Source organism: Phasianus colchicus, chromosome Z (genome assembly GCF_987193195.1).
Source record: "Phasianus colchicus chromosome Z, bPhaCol1.hap1.1, whole genome shotgun sequence".
In the NCBI taxonomy this organism is placed as follows: domain Eukaryota; kingdom Metazoa; phylum Chordata; class Aves; order Galliformes; family Phasianidae; genus Phasianus; species Phasianus colchicus.
In genome coordinates, this window is record NC_143476.1 from 1,839,805 (window position 1) to 1,859,841 (window position 20,037).

At 46.8% G+C, this 20,037-nt stretch overlaps 1 protein-coding gene and 1 long non-coding RNA gene across 2 annotated transcripts; one reads left to right on the plus strand and one right to left on the minus strand.

The window, feature by feature from the left end:
- The first annotated feature begins 480 nt into the window (after positions 1 to 480).
- LOC149912190 (maestro heat-like repeat-containing protein family member 2B) lies at positions 481 to 5,549 on the plus strand. Its single transcript, XM_090130930.1, has 15 exons — positions 481 to 523; positions 877 to 968; positions 1,140 to 1,262; positions 1,386 to 1,541; positions 1,763 to 1,885; positions 1,961 to 1,988; positions 2,192 to 2,270; positions 2,677 to 2,812; positions 2,928 to 3,020; positions 3,404 to 3,499; positions 3,673 to 3,796; positions 3,998 to 4,101; positions 4,567 to 4,719; positions 4,975 to 5,129; positions 5,273 to 5,549. The coding sequence occupies exons 1-15, from the start codon at positions 481 to 483 to the stop codon at positions 5,322 to 5,324; spliced, it is 1,557 nt and encodes a 518-aa protein (XP_089987056.1). The 3' UTR covers positions 5,325 to 5,549.
- Positions 5,550 to 12,129: 6,580 nt separating this feature from the next.
- On the minus strand, positions 12,130 to 19,105 carry LOC149912191 (uncharacterized). Its single transcript, XR_016462119.1, has 3 exons — positions 17,272 to 19,105; positions 16,158 to 16,221; positions 12,130 to 14,647 (listed from the first exon to the last, which is right to left on the minus strand). It is a non-coding gene; the product is annotated as an uncharacterized LOC149912191 (long non-coding RNA).
- Positions 19,106 to 20,037: the final 932 nt, after the last annotated feature.

Sequence of the window (20,037 nt, forward strand, 5' to 3'; positions counted from 1 at the left end):
GCTTGGCAGTGTCAAGTGCCCAGGCCAAGCCAGGTTTGCAGCAGCTCTTCTTCTGTGCCTTGATCCCAAGTAAGGGTCTTTTTCTTCCTGTTGCTGTGCAGGGAAAGATGAGAGCTTCCTGGACGCTGCAGGGTGGGAGCGCCGTCTGCTGAAGGTACAGCACTGCTGGGTGCAGAGAAGTGCTTGCCTGCCCCAAGTAGCCCCGCTCCCATATGAGCCACCACGGGACAGGAACAGCCTCTCCAGTGCTGCTGAGGAGCCTTTGAGGCGCTGCCTCTTCCGCTCTGTCCCAAGCCCAAGGGGGGTCTTAGGAGAAGAGCGGCAGGAGGCTTAAATGGAGGGAATGCTGGGGAGCTGGGAGAGGAACTGTTCTTCCAGACACCTCTCCCCAGAGGGCTGCAGCAATTGGGAGTGAGGGAAGAGGCAAAGGGCGAGGGAACATCGTCTTCTCCTGTTCTCCAACAGTTCCTCGGGGCGTCAATGGACACCATACGGGATGAGGCCTGGATCGAGGCCCTGAGCTGTGAGCTGAGCCGGTGGCTGAGCAGCTCTGCCAGCAGCTCTGCAGAAAAGGTGAGTTCCCCCCGGCTCCACCCAGCGGTGCAGCTGCAGGTGTCCAACTGGGGCTGGGGCTGCGGCTGGTGCTCTGCCCACGCGGGATGCTGATGCTGCTTCCCCAGTCTGTGCCCCCAGAGGGCCTTTCCCTGCAATCTGCCCAGGGATGGATAAAGCTCGGCCCTGCAGCTGCTCTCAGTGACTCCCAGGGAGCGTGGGTCCTTCCACCTGGCCCTCCCCCAACAGGTTAAGCTGCTGCCACATCTCAGCTTCTTCCTTCCCTTCCCCTGTAGTCTTTCCTGTACAAGGCTCTGGGCACAGTGCTGGGAGCCTGTAAGGGAGTCCTCCACATCCAGGAGAAGCTGCTGCAGCACCTGGAGGAAGCAAACGCGGAGGACCCATGTGAGGCCCAGGTGAGCCCTGCTCTCCTCCAGCTCCTGCAAGCATCCCCGCTCCGTCCCTGGGGCAGAGGGCTTCTCCTGGCCCTGCTCCGCGCCTTTCCATCTCCTCCCTGCTGCCCTTTTCCTCAGGAGAGGATCTGTAGATTCAGGCCTGTGCCAACTGCCCCTTGTTCTTTTGTGCAGGGAATGGTCTCTCTTCTCAGCCACGCGGCTGAGAGTAACTTCCAAGCAGTCCTGGCCACGCTCACCACGTTTGCGTCCAGGCTGTGCAAAGGCCGCAACGCGAGGATTTCCAGGCGCAAGAAGGTAAAGCGTTACGGGTTTCCATCTTGGCATTCTTCTGCCTTATTTTCTGCCTTGGAGCCCAGGTGCATCGCGGGGCACTGGGGGCCGTTGAGCGAGTGTCTCAAGGCATTTCTTCCCACACAGATGGAGCTGGACAGCACGAGAGCTCAGGCCACACGCAGCGCTCTCGTGCTCGCCCACGGCAGCTTGGCACTGCGTGCCTCCAAGGAGCAGCTGCTCGCCCACCTGGAGGGAGACATCGTGGGCAACATCCTGATGCTCTACAGCTGCAGCTGCCGGGTGAGAGCTCAAAGCGTGCCAGGGTGTCTGAGCGCCCAGCTGCAGCCCCTCCACAAGGGGGGATGCTGAGAGGGACCTTCCCTTTCCAACGGTCCCCCGGGGAATGGTTTGTGCCCAGATGAAGACCCAAGCCCTTCCCTTAGCGTTGCCCCCACGTGTCCCCCTTGCAGCCCTTGTCCCATCCCGCAGTTCAAAGAATGTTCTTCTCTCTTGGGCCTCAGGACCTGCAGAACAACCTCGCGCTGGTGCAGAGCATCACCGACTTCAGCTCTGCCTTCCAAGCTGTGGGTGATTCTGCATCCTTTAACCCCTCCTTGAAGGGAAAGCTTCTGGAGATCCTGATGGTGAGTGCCTAGAGGCAGGGCTGCCTGCAGAGTTCTGGGCTGCACTATGAGGCCCGCTTCCCTGGGGGCATACAGGTCTCCATCAGCCACATGTCTCCAGCTGGTGGGGACTTTGGGTGCTGGAGGCTCTGCTGGGCAGCGGGCTAGGTGCACCAGCTGTCGAGCTGCTGCATCCTGCAGTGCTTCCATGGGAAACATGGGAGTGATGGGGCTGGTGTGTGGCAGTTATGTCTGTCTCAGGGCTGGGTGGAAAAGCTCTCATGTGCCCCCTGCCCAACTTGACAGTGTCTCTCTGGGACTTTCAAGACCTGCTGAAGAAATACTACTCGGGCATTCCTGTCTCCCCAGTGCCCCTCAAGGTGGTTCTGGCCCTGGAGCAGCTGAGGTAAGGTCTGAGGTTGCAAGGCAGGATGGTGGTCCCCATTTTGGGTAGCTCCTGAAGGCCTGGAGGGGGTAGGGGGCAAAGAGACACATCTATAGGAGTGAAGGCTGGGCTGTTGTGCCCGGCGGAGCTGAGGTTCTGGGCAGGGAGAAAGGCCCTGGTGCTCCTGTCCCCTGGCAGGGAAGAGAAGGGAGAGTTGGGGTCTCCTTCCCTTCAGAGAGGGAGCTGGTTCAGTGCTGCCGGGGAGGAGGTGGGCGCTGCTGGAACTGAAGACAGTGCTCAGCAGCAGGAGCTGGGGGTATTGGCTTGGTAGCTGTCGATTAGGAGAAAGTCAGATGCTGTCTGAACCAGTCTGGAGTGCACTGCTAAAGGCCCTTTCTGATTTCTCTTCCTTTCTTCCTCCTGTCAGCAAGCTGAAGCCCTGTTTTGAAAGCAAGGACATGCGGGAGATGTTGGTCCTGTGCTGCAAGAACATCGTGACGCACCCTTCAGCAGAGATGATGCTGAAGATCAGGAAGTCACAGCACGCAGCGCAGTACCTGCAGGTAACCTGCCGTAACTTTCCCGGCCACCTCTCGGTCAAACCCGACCTCAGCACACACAGCCTATGCTCTGGCAGCAGCCGTGATGCTAAACCTCACTGCCCTCTTCTGCTTTCAGCTTCAGCAAACGTCCCTGAAAGCTCTGGGCCGGCTCATGGCGGTTCTGCTCCAGACAGAGCCCAGCGGCGGCTTCTTTCAGAACATAGTGCATGTGAGTATGTGTGGGGCAAGGGAGAAAGCATGGTGCCTGTCGGCAGTGGGGGCAGATCTGGGGACTGAGAGGGTGATCAGAGGGGAGCAATCTCCTGCTGACGTGCCAGCTCACTGCGAGCTCAGAAATGGGCAGAGCGATGGGCCCTGCAGGGGAAAGGCAGGAGCCAGCCCCTGGCAGGCCACAGCCGAGGAAAAGCTCCCGGGTTAGCAGGCAGGATGACTGCAGAGAGCGGGGGCAGCAGTGCCGGTGCTCAGTGAGGCTGGAGGCCACGTGGAGCCACAGGGCAGCCTTGGGGGAAAGTGCTGGGGAAGGAGGGACAGGGAGAGGGGCGGCAGGAGGGAAAGCAAAGACTCCTCAGTGAGACAGATGCTCTACCCCAGGTCCTGCAGAAATGCATGGTCTCAGAGAACGTGTGGGAGCGCAAGAGGGCCCTGCAGACCTGCTCCCAGCTGCTGGCTGTTTGCGAAGAGCTTCGAGTGAGTAAAGAGCCCCACCGCATGCCCCCTGCTCCCTCCCCAGAGGCCCTGAGCTGGAAGGCGAGCTCCGCCCAGCTGTGCATGCTGTGCCACGGCGTGAGGAAGGCACAGGCGGAGAAGCCAGGGAGAGCCGGGGCTGCCTACAGCTTTCTTCCTGCCTCTCACCCCTGCAGAGAGCAGATGCCTGCGAGCACTTTGGCTCCCTGGTGGGATTGCTGGCGCCTCTGACGTGCGACCCCATGCCCGCATCCCGCCAGTTGGCTGCCTCCTGTCTGAGCTCCCTTCTCCGAATCCAAGGTGAGCAGAGCAGGTTGCACCAGCCCTCTGCCCTCCTCCGTAGCACTGCCAGAGCCCCACGGGCTGGGCCCTGTTTACAGGAGGGAGAGGCACCGTGCACAGCTCTCTTCTCGTCCCCACCCTGTCCTCTGTCTCTGCCCCGTGGAGAGCGGTTCCATTTCCAGAAGCATGACTTCCCTTTTCTCCCTGGGCTCTTTCCAGCCAAAGCAGCCAACAGGGAGCCAGGAGACATCGGGAGCCTGTCTGAGGGACTGCATGCCTGCAGCACTGTCTCTCAGCTCCAGACCACGTCCAAAATGGCCATGGTAAGTGGACCCAGAAAGGGGTGGTGGGATCTCTGTGCGGAGGCTTCTGCACGACTCTGTGCTGCTCCCAGCCTTTCACACCGTTTCCAAAATGAGCTGTCGCCCTGAGACCGCTGTTCTCAGCAAGCAGCAGGAGGCTCTGAGCTATGGCTGGCCTTCAGGCACGCAGTGCAAGGGGCTGACTCCATGATGTGTGTGTGTGTGTGTGTGTGTGTGTGTGTGCACTTGCGTGCATGTGTGACTGTGGCTGCTGGGAGGTAGGCTTTGCATGTCAGCAGACACCATGGGTGCAGAAGCTGAGCGAAGGCTCAGCCGCCTTCCGTGTAAATAGCAGGGTACGGACAGCAGGAGCGTTGTGAATGGCCGGCAAGCCACTGAGCTAAGAATGCCCTCCAGACTGCTTGGTGCTCTGAAGAGCTGCGCAGAGCAGTGATGGGATCTCTCCTGCTTCTCATCTCTCTGCAGATCGTGTGCAGAAACTTCCCCGTCGAACGCACCGTCGACTTCATGATGGCCACCAAGGAGACCATCCGGAAAGCCACAGGAGTGCGCGTGCGTGCTGCTGGGAAGTGGGTGACCACCTTTCTGCAGATGCACGGGAAGGACATCTGTTGGAACGTAAGAGACTTTCTTCCACGTGTCTTGGTTTGTTTCTGGCTGTTGCACCATGCCCTGTGCCGTCTGCCTCTGGTACTAAAGCAGCACAGCCTGAGCGCAGAGCCAGGGCTTGGACAGGGGGGCTGGTTTGAAATTTAGGCTTAGGTGTTGCAGCATGTCAAGTGAGCAGGCACTGCTCACGCGCTGAATGTCCATGGTTAGGCCCTGCAGAGTCCAGGATGCAGCAAGTCCTTCCTTCTCCCCTTCTTCTTCCAGGTGCCACCCATCCTCTACATCCTGCGCAGCTGCGCGTCATCTACGCAGCAGAGCACGTTCGTGCCCTTCCTGTGCCAGGCGGTGGTCATCCTCACCCGCTGTCACACTGAGGCCGTGATGAACAACTTCTCCCGGCCGCCTGGACCCACAGACAGGTACTGGCACTCCTGCCTTTGCTGTTGCTGTAGCTTGCCTCTGCCAGAGGGATCCAGGGAGGAGGCAGCTTCTCTTTTTTCCTCTCAAAGTCTGTGTGAGGTGGAAATTACTCAGTCACAACTTGAGACTCTCCATTTTCTAGTGAGACGTGGAAGAGAATAAGAGAGTTCTGCCTTCAACGGTGGAGCCAGTAGAAGAAAAAGGAAGAAAAAGAAAAGGAAACGAAAGGAAAAAGAGAAAATGAAAGAAGAGAAAAAAGAAAAAAAGAGAAGAAGGAGAGAAGGGGAGTAGAAGGGAGAGGAGGGAAAAGGGAAAGGAGAGGGAATGAGGAGGAATGAGAGGAAAGGGGAGGGAAGAAAAAGGGAATGAAAAAGAGAAATTTAAAATGAGGAGAGGAGAGGAGAGGAGAGGAGAGGAGAGGAGAGGAGAGGAGAGGAGAGGAGAGGAGAGGAGAGGAGAGGAGAGGAGAGGAGAGGAGAGGAGAGGAGAGGAGAGGAGAGGAGAGGAGAGGAGAGGAGAGGAGAGGAGAGGAGAGGAGAGGAGAGGAGAGGAGAGGAGAGGAGAGGAGAGGAGAGGAGAGGAGAGGAGAGGAGAGGAGAGGAGAAAGGGAAGGAAAAAGGGAAGGAAAAAGGGAAGGAAAAAGAAGGAGGGGAAAGGAGGAGAGAAGAGAAAAGAGAAGAGGAGAGGAGAGGAGAGGAGAGGAAAAAGGGAAAGAAAAAGGGAAGGAGGGGAAAGGAGGAGAGAAGAGAAAAAGAGAAGAGAAAGAAGAGAAGAGAAGAGAAGAGAAGAGAAGAGAAGAGAAGAGAAGAGAAGAGAAGAGAAGAGAAGAGAAGAGAAGAGAAGAGAAGAGAAGAGAAGAGAAGAGAAGAGAAGAGAAGAGAAGAGAAGAGAAGAGAAGAGAAGAGAAGAGAAGAGAAGAGAAGAGAAGAGAAGAGAAGAGAAGGGAGGAGAAGGGAGGAGAAGGGAGGAGAAGAGAAGGGAGGAGAAGAGAAGGGAGGAGAAGAGAAGGGAGGAGAAGAGAAGGGAGGAGAAGAGAAGGGAGGAGAAGAGAAGGGAGGAGAAGAGAAGGGAGGAGAAGAGAGGGGAGGAGTGGGGAGGAGTGGGGAGGAGAGGGGAGGAGTGGGGAGGAGTGGGGAGGGGAGGGGAGGAGTGGGGAGGGGAGGGGAGGAGTGGGGAGGGGAGGAGAGGAGAGGAAAGAAAATGAAAAGAGAGAAGGGGAGGAGAAGGGAGAGGAGGGAAAAGGGAAAGGAGAGGGGATGAGGAGGAAACAGAGAGGGAAGGAAAAAGGGAATGAAAAAAAAAATATGAGAGGAGTAGAAGAAAAAGGGAAGGGAAAATGGAAGGAGAAAGGGAAGGAAAAGGGAAGGAAAAAGGGAAGGAGGGGAAAGGAGAAGAGAGGAGAAGAGAGGAGAAAGAAAGAGAAGAGAGGAGAAGAGAGGAGAAGAGAGGAGAAGAGAGGAGAAAGAAGAGAAGAGAGGAGAAAGAAGAGAGGAGAAGAGAGGAGAAAGAAGAGAAGAGAGGAGAAAGAAGAGAGGAGAAGAGAGGAGAAAGAAGAGAAGAGAAGAGAAGAGAAGAGAAGAGAAGAGAAGAGAAGAGAAGAGAAGAGAAGAGAAGAGAAGAGAAGAGAAGAGAAGAGAAGAGAAGAGAAGAGAAGAGAAGAGAAGAGAAGAGAAGAGAAGAGAAGAGAAGAGAAGAGAAGAGAAGAGAAAGAGAAGAAGAAAGAGAAAATTGTATCATTTATTAAAAATAAATAAATGCGAGAATCCTGGCTGAGATGTGAAAAGGGTACTTTTTTAGCAGTCTTCCTATTTATAGCTGAAGGAACCTGGGAAGCTCATCGAGTGCAATCCCCTGCCTTAGCAGAACTCCTAGATTAGGTCACTCAGGAACGCATCCAGGCAGGTTTTGAGTAATGTCTCCAGAGAAGGAGACCCCACAGCCTCTCTGGGCAACCTGCTCCAGTGCTCCATCACCCTTACTGAAGGGTCTGAAAGTCTGAATGGCCTTCAGAATTGAAAAACTAGTTGAGTTATGAACTGTACAAGTTTACCTCAGCAGTCTAAGTGCATGTGTCTCTCATGAAACTAGGACACATCTACACGTCTCTTTTTCCCCCTTAAATTCCTCACATCCCTAGCATCTATGACAAAGTGTGTCATAATATGTTGGCAGACAGTGCTTGGTGGCAGGCTTTAATTTTAACAGTCTTTCAGACCAGAAGCTGTGTAGCTCAGCTCTAGATTCAGACACTTACATTTAGACACTCAAATGTAGTTGCTGCAGACGCCTTAAATTTGGAGGCTCCTCAGTTGTGCAGTCAGACATGAGTACCACTGAGAGAATCTGGTCCATGTTGGAGCTGTGGGTGGTTCCTCACTGAGTGGCTGACGCTCGTTCAAAACTCAGCAATGTCTCTTGGCAACTCAGATGCCAAAGAGGTATTTATCTGCTAGCTCTGCTTATCTTGGCAGCAAATCTGGAAATATTCACACAATAATTTGCATTATTTTGGCAACAGCACGAAATGTGAACCAACAGTAATAGAAGCCACTCTCAGCAGTGGCAGATGGGCTGCACAGCTAAGGGTGGAATTAGGCTGCAAGTTCACACATCTCTCACAACTACGCTGTGCTCCTAGTTAGATTCAGTGGGTTTACAGACTTCCAGAAGCAAAAGCAGCTGTCAGCCACGCTCAATTAGACAGGTTGGCAGATGTTTGGCCTCACTAGAACATCGTGAGGACACAGAACAAACTCAAAGGTAGCCCAGCAATAGCATTTCTCACACTGGAGAAGAGTAAGGAGGCTGTGGATGCCCATCCCTGGAGGTATTCGAGGCCAGGCTGGATGTGGCTCTGGGCAGCCTGGTTGAGTGCTTGGTGCCCTGCACACAGCAGGGGCGTTGAAACTGTGTGATCATTGTTCCTTTCAACCCAGGCTATTCTGTGATTCTATGATTCTCTGATACATTTTATTCACAGACAAAGGTCGCATGTCTTAAAGCATCATAAAACTATGTTTTAATTTATGCACTAAAAGAAACAACAGCAAAAATGAACAACTTGGTTTTGATTTTGATTTCTTTTTATTTTCATTTTTTTTTCTCTCCCTCTCCTTTTTAACCTTAGAATATCATATAGGGAAGAACCACTGGTGTCCCCACACAATATGACATAACCCCACTGACACAGCAGTACTGGTTAATGCCTTTTTTTTAAGGCTGCCAAATATGCAAACAGAAACAGGCTGGACTTCTAATGTGGCCGAATATTTCCCTTTCCAGGTAACAACTCCATTAATCACGTACCTTCATCTACCTGTCCAGCAGTTCATTGTTTTTCTGCTGAAAGAGACTTTGCAATTAAAATCGTACTGAAATGAGAGCCATAGTTTTCCAGAATGAAGACTCAGAATGCCCTCAGTGAAAAACAACCTATTTCTTTTAAAAAAGATTTCTCATTTGCACCATGGCTTATTATACATGTAGAAGTATGTTCATTTTGTGTGTGTCTCAAGTTTACCACCAACATGCAGCATAAAAAATGCACACATTTTTTATTCTAAATGAAGCTGAAACAAATTAATTTCAAAGATTTCTTAATCTAATCCTGGTGAAATGTTCTGTATTTACGAATCTCTATTTTCTCACTGAAGGTGGTTCCATAGTGCTGCTCACTGGACAAGAGGAATAATTTATTGCATTATTTGGTGGCTGTTTTTCACAGCCTGATGTTAAAACAGCTGGTCTTGTCCTACTGCCTCTTCCTCCCTGAAAAGCAAAGTAAACAAATCAACAAATAAATAAAAGGGAATGTACAGACAGAAACTTAATTCACACCATTAACTTATCCAGCTATCAAACTCCATTCAGACGAGGAGATTTTAAGAGTAGTTCCTCCCATGAACTACAACTCTGACTCTCAACAGAAATTATTTCTGTTTTCAACAATTTCAGTGCCTGTAAGTGCAGCCTTGCCTTACCTTATTGGAGAGTTCTAATGAAATCTTAGGAAAACTTGCCTCCCTCACTTTCAGGATCTCCAATCTTTAAGTCCGTGTCAGCATTCACTTTTTGGCTACCGCCTATTCAGTGACAGAAAGCCAGCATGCATGTTTCAGTTTGTTTTCCAAGCTTGCCCTCTGACAACAGAATGATGAAAAGACACCACGTTTCTCCAGCCGGTTGCTGATTTGAACACAAGCTGAAGTGGTGTGAGCGGTTTCCCAGGAAGTAACTTGGCAGTTTAATTATCAAATGCATTAGTTGTGTTTTCTAGTTTCAATTAGTAGGGGAGAGAAAGCTGAAACTTCAAGTAAGCTTCATGTGCTGTTAGGAAAGACCCTGGATAACGGTGCTTCTCATTAGTACAAGGTGTCACCGCCTGGGAGTTAAGTTTTTGTGTAGCGAAAACCACCAGCAGAAAAGTCAGTCTGCCCTTCATATTCATTTCCTTTATTGCCACATTCCAGCATTTTTTCCTGTAAATACCACGGCCAAAGGAATATTTAGGGCAGTTTCGGCATATGTGGGGAGATTCAAGTCATCGTTCCATCAATCAGTGTCTCTTATTCTGCCAGCATCTGACAGGTGACAAACTGGTCTTCTGTTTTTCTAGGGTAGACATCACTGAGCAATGATAAAGAGGAAGCAATCCTATACAATTAAGGAGGAAATTAAGAAGAAATTAAGAAGAAAAGAATTGAGAAGAAAGATGTATGAGATCTGCTCATTCTGGGAGTGAAGCAAGTCTTGTGGTCAGTAGACGAAAAGATGATTCAGAAACATGGAAGATATATTTTTGTATATCAGAAGTATAGTTAATGGGAAGATACATGAGTTAAGTGACAGGTAACCATAACTTCAGTGTTAAAATGTCCGTTTGGATCGTTGTTAATTTGTTTAATGTACTTAGCAGTGTATTAGCAGAAGATATTTTAGGGTACATATTTTAGTGTCTCTGTGGCAGATGCTTGGTTTTCATAAACCACACATATATTTTACTTTTAAAATAAAAGCAGGGTGCCTCATCCAGGGACTAATTATACTGCAAAGCAAAACCAGCATGTTGCTCTACACAGGTTACCAAAGCCATCCTCCTTCAGCTAGATCTGGCTACTTAATAGCTTTCATTAGCTGGGAACAGTTTCCAAAGCACTCTGTTAAAGCCATTTCCAAACCATTCTGTCCTAGGGCAGGAAGAAAAATTAGCACGTGTCCAAACAAAAATTGCTACAACTTTTTTTGTTCCCAAAAGAGAAGTGAAATGGACAAGTTTGTATTTTCTCATTCCTGACATGAGAATACAGTACAGCTAAAGAGAACAGGTAGTCAGAGCTTCACTGACCAGAAACCATTCTGTAATGAATAAGTCCTTTATTTTTTTGTTCTATCAGATAGCAAACCCCAGAATAACAACTGTCCCACTGACTCTGTGTCAATGTGAGGATTAGAGGGAAGAGTGGAGAAAAGTGGTTTAATTGTATTTGTATGAATGAAGGAGATTAAATCATTTCATCAGTATTTGTAACACAGTTTACCTGCTTTCAGGTAACATAAGCAATCTCCATTTTAAGCAGTACCTCCTGACCTGGGGAAAGAACATCCAGCAGTTCTGGAGGCTAACATACACTATGTAAGTGCTCTCACAAAAAGTACTGGTGCTGTGATGAGCTCAACCTTCCCCTCTTTCACGTCACCAGTGCTGTAGAGCAAGGGGCAAGTTCTCAGAGCAAACACGGTAAGAACAATCCATGCACTGAAAGGCACACTCATACAGTGCTATACAATGCAAAATAGTTTTCTTACTAACAGTGATGGTGAAGGTAAGAGCCAACTTACCTACAATCTACAGAACATTTCTACCAATACATGCATGTGAACCTCCCTTCTCCACTCTTTGCCCTCTCCTTTCAGACACAGGACACTCACCTGAGACGCAGTGTAGACAGGAATCTTTCAAATAAGCACAGGACATCTAACACCAATTAAGCCTCCCCAGCTTTTCTCGTGGCCTGTAACTTTCTCTCCACAAGGATACACATCTTCTGTAGGATCCATGGCATGTCTGCAGGCTTCTGAATGTTTCAGGTGTCCCAAGGCATCTAAAATAGTTCTAGCCATTCATGCATAAGCACCTGAATTCTACTCAGCGATCTGCAAGGAGAAAATCTCAAGAGTAACATGAGCGTACTTTGTTTGCAAGAACATCATCTGCAGGTTTCTGTTCCTTCCGTTACTGTTTCCTACTTTCACACTGCCAAGAAAAAGCACAGCAACAGAAAAAGGGCACAGGAATATACATCCTTCATTTCTAAGCCCTTGGTGAACTGAATTTCCCACACTGTCTGGAGATGCCTCGGCAAACTTCTTTCTAAATCACACCCAGCTGCACAGTGCCAAAGGGCTGCCGTCCTGTAACCAAGTGCTGTCAGAACATGGAAGCATGACTTTCTACATCTACTACATGTACTTTCTTTCCATTGAGCCAGAAATGTCGTACCTTCCAAATCATGACGCTGGTAGAGACCACAGACAGTGCCAACAGCTTCCAGGAGAAGCCATGTAACAGCAACTTCAATCAAGGAGCAAAAATTACAAGAGAAAGGAAGTGCAGCTGATGGTTCCCTCATACTGTAAATAAATCTCTAGAAATGGGAACAAAACACAGCTTTTAGCAGTATTAGATGTCGCACAAGGAAAACTGTATTGAAATGTTTTTCAGAATTTGCAAGGAGCAAAATCTGCAGATAGGACAACTGTTGTGCTGCCATTTTTCTTCCTGCAGATGAAGCTGCTAAAGAGAGAATTAATATATGCAGGAATTGCAGTCAGAGGTACATAAAAGTGTGAATAAATGATAGCCCAGAATCCACAAAACAGCATAATATCTTTTCAATATTGAAAAAAAAAAAAAAAGGAAAATATTTTTTAAACTTAAATAGACATTTTATGTAAAATGCGTGCTTCAGTGATAACTGTAACATGCAATCTTACCTGTATCCTTCAATAAGCCAAAATGTAACAAAAGAAATGGACTATGTTTCTAGAGAACTGATTTTCTAGGTCTCATTTGCACTATGTTCCTCCTGAAATACTGAATTATGAAAACATTTAGCTTTGTACTTTGAAACTCATTTGCTCAAACTATGTACTGCTATGAATGCACATAATATCCATCAAGTATCCATGAAGCAGCAGACTGTCAAGAAAGAGGTAATCACAGTGTTTTTTGCTAAACATACTCCTATGATTTCATCACAGTTTTCAAATTACGCTGGCTTTGAAATTTGGAGTATTTGCTGGTTTTGAGTCATCAGTGTCAGAGCTCTCCTTCTTTCTATTTCATGCTGCTTTGTCAATTCTACCGTATCATTCTCTTTGGATTTGTTTGCCATCAGTAGGAAGATAATGTCCTTTGTTCAGCCTTCTTTAATGGTTAACTCAGGTGAGAAGCAGAACATGCTGAAAGGCCAGCTGAGTTGTTTAGAAGTATGTTCTCTAAGAACATGGAGTGCACTACACTGGTAAGAGTAACCAGGGGCTTTGATGAGCAGTACTAAAATATCCTGTAGTCTGGAATAAAGTCCTGGCCCCAACTTTCATATACCCATGTTGTGAGGGCTGGTGGATCAAGTCGGACAGTCTGAAGATTCCTGCTTAAAGGCATGACTGAAAGGTCATTTCTCAAAATGCTTCTGGGCAGTGGGAAAATTGAGCAACGTTCAGTTCGGACTGGGAATTCCACCTGACACAGCCTGACCCTTCACACTGCACTTTGCACACTGTGCATGTGACACGGCAGAACAAACTTCCACAGCAGCTTAAAATATAGAACTAATGGGGATTTGCAGAGGTTGAGTGCTCGCTCTCAAAGATCTAGCAGAAGGAATATTTTAATGATAGGTTTCAACTGTTCAGCCCAGAGAAGGCAATAAGATCCAGCCCAGGAGACACAAAAACTGAATAAAAAACAACAACCTGAACCAACAAAACAGAAGGTGTTGGAAAAGCAACTGTTTCTAAGATATTTCTTAGGGGTCGTCATCTATAATTATTTACATATTACATTAGAAGAAGTATTTTCCCATTCATACGTAAGGCAGGCCATATTTCTGCCTACAGACTATTCCTGTGTCTCTTGTGTTCCCTTGAATTTCTTTCTTTCTTGAAAGTTGGCCTTTCTGTCAACACATTCACAAGTGTAAACACAACTTTGCTGTGAATTATGGTTTTATGTTCTGTTGTTTTGAAAGATTCATCTCTAAGGTTCACGCTTGGGCAAGAAACACAGCTTGGATGCAGAAAGTAAGAAACAAACAAAAGCTGAAAACAACAACAATTTTTTTAAAAGGATGGAAGAGTTCTCTGCCACTCAGTGACACAGCATGGGAAGATGGGCCAGGGGCACCCTGTAAGACAAGAGTGTTGGGGGTCCCCATGGGCAGTTCAGGGCAGGCCCTGGCAACCTGATCCCATCCTGTGTTCCCAAGCACAGGAAGGCGGTCAGGGACAGTGGTGCAGACCTTGGGTGTGGAGTCTCCTTGGGGGGGACAGGCCCACAAGTTGGGATGGGTTTGGGCCACAGGTGGGCTCAGCTGGGCAAAGGGCTGACCTGGCAGGGCTGTGAAGGGCCGAAGCCCAGCCTGCTGTTGTCTTGCTGGGAAAGGGACCACAGCCCCAGGATGGTGTGGGGGCCTGGGCTTGGGCAAGGGAAGGCCCAGGGGTGGGCATGGACAGGCAGAGTTGAATGAACCTGGTGGATATTTGCTGTACATTTTACAGATGTTACACAGGGAATGGGTAGATGTGCTGAAGGTGAGGTTGAGAGGTGTGGCTGACAAAGAGGCATTAGATAGTGGGGCATTACTGACCATGATGTAAATGGCATGGAAAAAGGGGCAGAGATTGAACTGAGTCCAGCTAGGCTGGAATTTTTAATAGCTCCTTTGGGGCTTTACTTTAGATTGGTGACCAAGAGAGTGGTGATAACAAACTGGTGTTCCAGCTGTTGCTGAGCAGTGCTTGCACGGTATATAGGCCTTGTCTTTTTTTCCCTCTCTGGCCCCACTGAAAGTAGGCTGGAGAGAAGGGAAGGGGTTGGGAGGTGTCCTGGTCTCAGGTAGCAGAGTTATTATAGCAGTTGGGGTGGTTCTGTGTTCTGAATTTGGGATGAAAATAATGTTGATAGCACAGCAGTGTTTTGATTGCTGCTGAGCAGTGCATACACCAAGTCATGGACTTTCAGCTTCCCATACTGCCCTGCCAGTGAGGATGCTGTGGCTGCAAAAGAAGCTGGGAGGGACAGCTGACTCCAGCTGAACAAAATTCCATATCATATGACGTCATGCTCAACCATAAAAGCTGGGGATACAGACATTGTCTTTGTCTTGAACCATAATCTGTTCTTACTCTTGCTCTTCCAATTCCTTCTCCCAAGTACTGCAGGTAGGGAGTGAGAAACTGAGTGGGGACTTAGCTGCCACTTGGAGGCAATCCACCATAGCCATAAATTTAAAGGCTGTAAACAGAGAAAAAATATATATATTTAAAAAAAAAAGAAAAAGAAAAAGAAAAATACAATCCTTCTTGTGATGTTTCTTGTGGTATTTAAATAATTGTCACGAATTTGAAGGGAGGAGCTGTGAGGCTCTTGTTTGCCTGTGTGATGTTGAAGATGCAGTGTACTGAAGAAATATTTCAACACTCTGCCCGTGTTGAAAAGAAACTGTACTGGACAACAAGAGCCAATAACACCAGATCTGAACGTTCAAAACCCATCTGAGTCAGTCACAGTGCCATCAGGTCACAAGTTACACAATTTCCTCTGCATAGACCACTGTTTGAGTAACCTTGTAAAGCTGTTCTTGGTAATTAGGACAAAAAGTAACCATCCTGAAGAATGCAATCTGCTCGAACGTCCCCAGGAAAGCATGGAAGGAAGCTCTCTCATCTGCAGGGACTGCTGTGTGCTTCAGAGGTGCCGCACAGGACACGTCAGAAGGCACCAGGGGATGTCTGGGGAGAAGTGTTCTGCCTCCCACTCAGCAAAGAGGGAGCAGAAAGAGAAGTGCATGAAGCCTTTCCCAGCTGGTTCCAGCAGGAAAATCTAAGGTGGGTGCTCCCCCCGCTCCCTGCCCCAGGCTTCTCGCTTTCTCTAACTGAGGTTTCCCTTTTCTACTCTCAGCCAAGTATCACCACTTCCCTAAGGATGGCAACTGACAGAGGTTTTAGTAAGAGCATCTGCATCAAATAGTAAAAGTTCCAGCAGTTACAAAATAGCAGAAAAAGAATTCACAGTCAGATCTGTTTCCCATCTTTACAGGGACTGCATTCAGGAAACAGCCACTGCACTGGCAAGAGCCCTTCACACTGGGTCTCACTGTGGCAGCAGATCTTCCCTGACACAACTCAAAAGCAGCACAAGTGTGGCAGTGGAGCAGCATTATTCCATCCTTTCCATGGGACAAAATATGGTATGGAAAAAAACTTTACAACAATCTGTTTTCACTTGAACCTAGTCATCCTTTCCATGGAAAAGACCAATTGGAACAGTGAACATCTACACAGAAATACGTACTTTGCTGAAGACCAAGATTTGGGCCACGTACAACAGAAAATGCAGTGATCCTTTGGATCAGAGCAGGGAGAAAGCTTGGTAGAGTAAGTATAAGGGAGGGGAGTAAGGTATTGCTAGCAAGTTAAGGAAAATGTCAGACATAGTGCCAAAGACCAGAGCTATGTCCCCCCATCAGAAAGTATTACTAAACTGTTTGTTCAAAAAGTGTTGCAGAAGGAAAGTATGAACTAGCAAGACATTGACTGAGGCTCTCCTAAAATAGAATATCCAAGAACAGTTTAACTGGTGGTAGGTGAATGGTTGGACCAGATGATCTTAGTGGTCTTTTCCAACCTTTTAACCATTATATGTTTCTATGATTCAGGCATAGCTCTTATCTTGCACAACTGCTTTTATATGCACTGATGTGAATGTAGTGGAAAATCAGACAGAGTCTGGGGGTGATCCTTACCTTTAACCTGAGAAGAGTTGCAATGCAGTTAGCATTCAGATCCCAGTGCAGTCCCCACAGCTTCCTAGAGTTCAAACAGAATGAAAGGACTTACTGCTGGCACATACTCTTTTTGTTTATTCGTATATGATACTGATTTTCTCCCTCAGTGTTACACAGCTTTTTGCTTCAGTGTAAGTGAGCACAGCACTCTCTACCTTTTTGTGAGCGTGCTCCCTACAATGAAATTTTGCCTCTTGCAGATTGTTTTAGCAGATCAGATTTTGTATCTGATTTTATCACTTCAGTCCAGCAACTCCTTTTTTCTTTCACTGACTTTGATTAACATGCTTGTGCTAGACTTAATAAACCAGTACTGCAGTTTCATGTCTTGTCAGTCTGGATCACCACCTTGCCTGCATTCTCTCTGCTCCTGAAACAGGATTTGTGGCTGAGATTACTATTTAGAGTATTTATCCCCAGCTTGACTCCGTTCTCATTTCTCAGGAATCATTTTCTTACCACTGTGTTTACAAGCTTGAAATCAGGTTGAGGACTTTTAGGTCACCAAGCAAATCTAAATTTAATTGTTTCATGAAATAGAGCTACTCTCTTGAGAAAACCTGGCTGAAACACTGCCTATGACATTAAACAAGGATTTGGTTTGAAGATGCAGAAACACGACTGCAGTATCATCTCAGTATTAATATAAATAATTGTTAGGCAAAGGAGGAAAAATACACTAACATCAAAGCCCAACCATTAAGCACGAGATGAGGTGAACTGTGTGTATGAAACCCTCTTTCATCAGCTGTCTGGAATTATCCATTTCTGAGTTGAGAATTCTTGCTTAAATTCCCCATTAATTCGCCTCATATGTTTTGCAGCCACCACTTTGAGCTGTACCACAGACCAAACTCAGCATCATTACAAGCAGCACTGCATGCATTTTGTAAGACTCCTCACCCAGCTCTCCCTGTCCGGATGCTGTCCTTGGCACCACATCTAATTCTGAATGCTTCACTCACTGAGGAAGGAAATGTGATCCTTCCAGCTGTGAAGCATGCTGCACGCTTTCCTCTGCAGTGAAATCAAACTGTGTTTCACATAGTTTGAGAGGCCTCCCCATACATACCTGGATTATTTCCTGAAAGGTAAAGGGGTCCAGAAAAGCTGGTCCCTCCTCAAGAAGGAAGTCTGGAAGGTGCAAAAGCAGCCCATCCCCCTGAGCTGCAAGATGAGCCTGTGGGGGAGAGCACCGGCGTGGATGAACAGGGAGCTTTTCCTGAAGCTCCAAGAGAAAAGAAGAACCTTATTCCTGTGGAAGAAGGGATGGGAAATTCAGGGAGAGTACAGAGAAGTTCTTAGGATATGCAGGGAGAAAATTAGAAGGGAGAAAACCCAGCCTGAACTCAACTTGACCTCAGGGTAGACCCAGTGGCAAAGGTGTCAACTGAATTGAAGGCTAGTAGGAGGGATGAGCTGTCTTTTGTTATAGCCACTTTTTGTATAGCTCTCTTTTCCAAGAGAATAAAAGATAACTTGATTTGTGATTCATCATACTGTGACGGAACTGGGGAAAGAAAGTAAGTGATAGCTTGCTTAGCTTTCAGAATTCCTTTGGCAATTTCTTTTTATCGTAAATACACCTCCTTTCTATGTCTGGTTTAGAAATGTACTTGTTAAGTACTCAGAACTGCTGCAGGGTAGTGAAAGCTGCAGATTATGAAGAGGAAGTTCTTGTGGGTTTCAGTTGCTGCCAAGAATAACAAAGCTATAGAAATAAATTTGGTACGTGAGGGTTGGTGCTGACAAAGTATTATCTTCTAGCTATAAATAAAAAGTTTCTTCACTCTTAAAAATCATGAATATATGTGGATCTCTGTGAAATTATAACAAAAGTTCACAAGTAATCTTTAAGGAAGTAATCTACAACTCCACTCTGCAGGTTGCAGTATCAGTACCATTACTGAGTCTCCATCTGGATGAACAAGTTCACACAGAAAGATTTATAGAAACTGAATAAGCATCTTCAGTAGCCTGTAGCAATCTATAAATCCAAAACCTGTTTTTACACGACTGTGGCTTCTTTCTTCCTCCCTCAGTATTCATCCTTCACCTTAAAGGCCACTGTCAAGCACTCTGAAATTTTTGTTCCCTAGTTACTGTTAAAGCTGACTTCAGGGTTACTGCTTTAAACGTTTCTTGCTGGAAAATCTCCCACTTCCTCATCTCCTGACATTTCCACTGTGGTCTCCATTGATGAAGTGAATGCTTAATTAACGGAATCCTGAATTAACAGAAGTAGCTTTACTGGACTGAGCAACACGTTTCTTGACAGCTAAAGATTTCATGATTAGCTGGGTTTTCCACAAAACATTATTTAAAGCTGGATTTTTCTGTGCAGTAACAGAAGTATCTTAGAAGTTTTACTTTGTGGGAAAAATGATACAATGAATCTTATGTATATATATATACACGTAAGAAAGACTAATATGAAATATAGGCCAGTAGCTGAGGAAGTTAGCTAGATAAGTAAAAAAAGTTAAAAATCTACTGACGTGCACTTAATCTCACTGAGAAGAAAGAAATCTGACCCAAGAGAAGAGAAGTCAACAGGAAAGGGAAAATCATTAGTGACAGTGTGCAGAAAAGAAGATAGAAGAGCAAAGCAGGAATTTGGAGAAGAACTGCACGGGATACAACAAACCCAATGAAACTTTCCAGGTATTACAGAAGCAGGAAGTCAGAAGTGAATTAGTTATCTCCAAGCCCAAGACGACCACGAACTAAAAGACAACAAAAATGCAAATAAACTTAAAGAATTCTTTGAATAATCCCTTCCCACCATGTCACAGCAAAAGTATTCATTCACCCTTCCAGGATCAGTAATTTCAAGTAATGAAGATGGGCCTCAAACAGAGACTGAAGATGAAAAGTACAGCAAACAAGGCTGGCACAAACTGGCAAACAACAACTCACTAGGACTAGCTGGTACCTCTCCAAAGCCCTGCAGATGCTGAAGACAGAAGGGATTTAACAGCTATCAAAATATTCAATCTCTGGTTAAAATCAGCAGCTCCACTGGAGACCTGCAGGGTAACAACTGTTCCAGCTATTAAAAAAAAAGAAAGGAAAAAAGAAAAGGTAGGGAACTGGAGAAACGCAGATCATAGAGTTTTATTTCAATATAAGTTAATCTTGTAAAATTTAAATAAAAATAGTTGTTTAAAACATCTCAGGGAACATGATAGGACCAACGTCTGATAGAACCCCATGTGTTTTGTATGAGTACAATCACTGAGAAAAAAAAATGTGAACAGTGAGTCAGTCAATTAATTTTGCAGATGGTTGAAAATTATTTCATTTGGCAAGGTCAGAGAAGACTGCAAGGGATTCTGAAGGAACCTAATAAAGATGTGTCAGTGAGAAGTAGAACATCTAAAAATTGGTACTGGCTCATATTCAGGAACAACAATCGACAGGAACAGTTTCAGACCCATGAATTTGCTAACCCAATTTACTCTTAGAGCCAAGAAATCTGCAGCATTTTTTACTTAATGGAAGTCTAGATATACTATCTATGAGGTTTGTAAGTTCTTACGTATAAAGAATAAAATAACTGTTAACCACAGGAGCCTACAGGGCAAGAACATTTCAGCAGGTCTTCATCCAGCTTCAGGAATTGCAGGTGTAAGGATCCAGGTCACTTAAAGGCTGGTCAGTCTCAGTTCAGTCCCTGCGAAAACAACATAGCAACATGTTGTGATCAGCGGTGCAAAGTCCAACTGGCAGCCAGAAACTACAGCACCCTTCAGGGGCTGACAATGAAGTTCATACTGTTTAATGTCCTCATTATTAACCCCAATGGCAGGACAATATGCATTCTCAACAAGTCTGC

Excerpts from the sequence above, each read along its gene's own strand:
- LOC149912190 (XM_090130930.1), top strand. The coding sequence starts at position 481 with ATGGACACCATACGGGATGAGGCCTGGATCGAGGCCCTGAGCT. Across the intron at positions 1,886-1,960 it reads AGCTTCTGGAGATCCTGATG|GTCTCCATCAGCCACATGTC; the intron begins GTGAGTGCCTAG and ends GGGGGCATACAG. Across the intron at positions 2,271-2,676 it reads CTGGCCCTGGAGCAGCTGAG|CAAGCTGAAGCCCTGTTTTG; the intron begins GTAAGGTCTGAG and ends TCCTCCTGTCAG.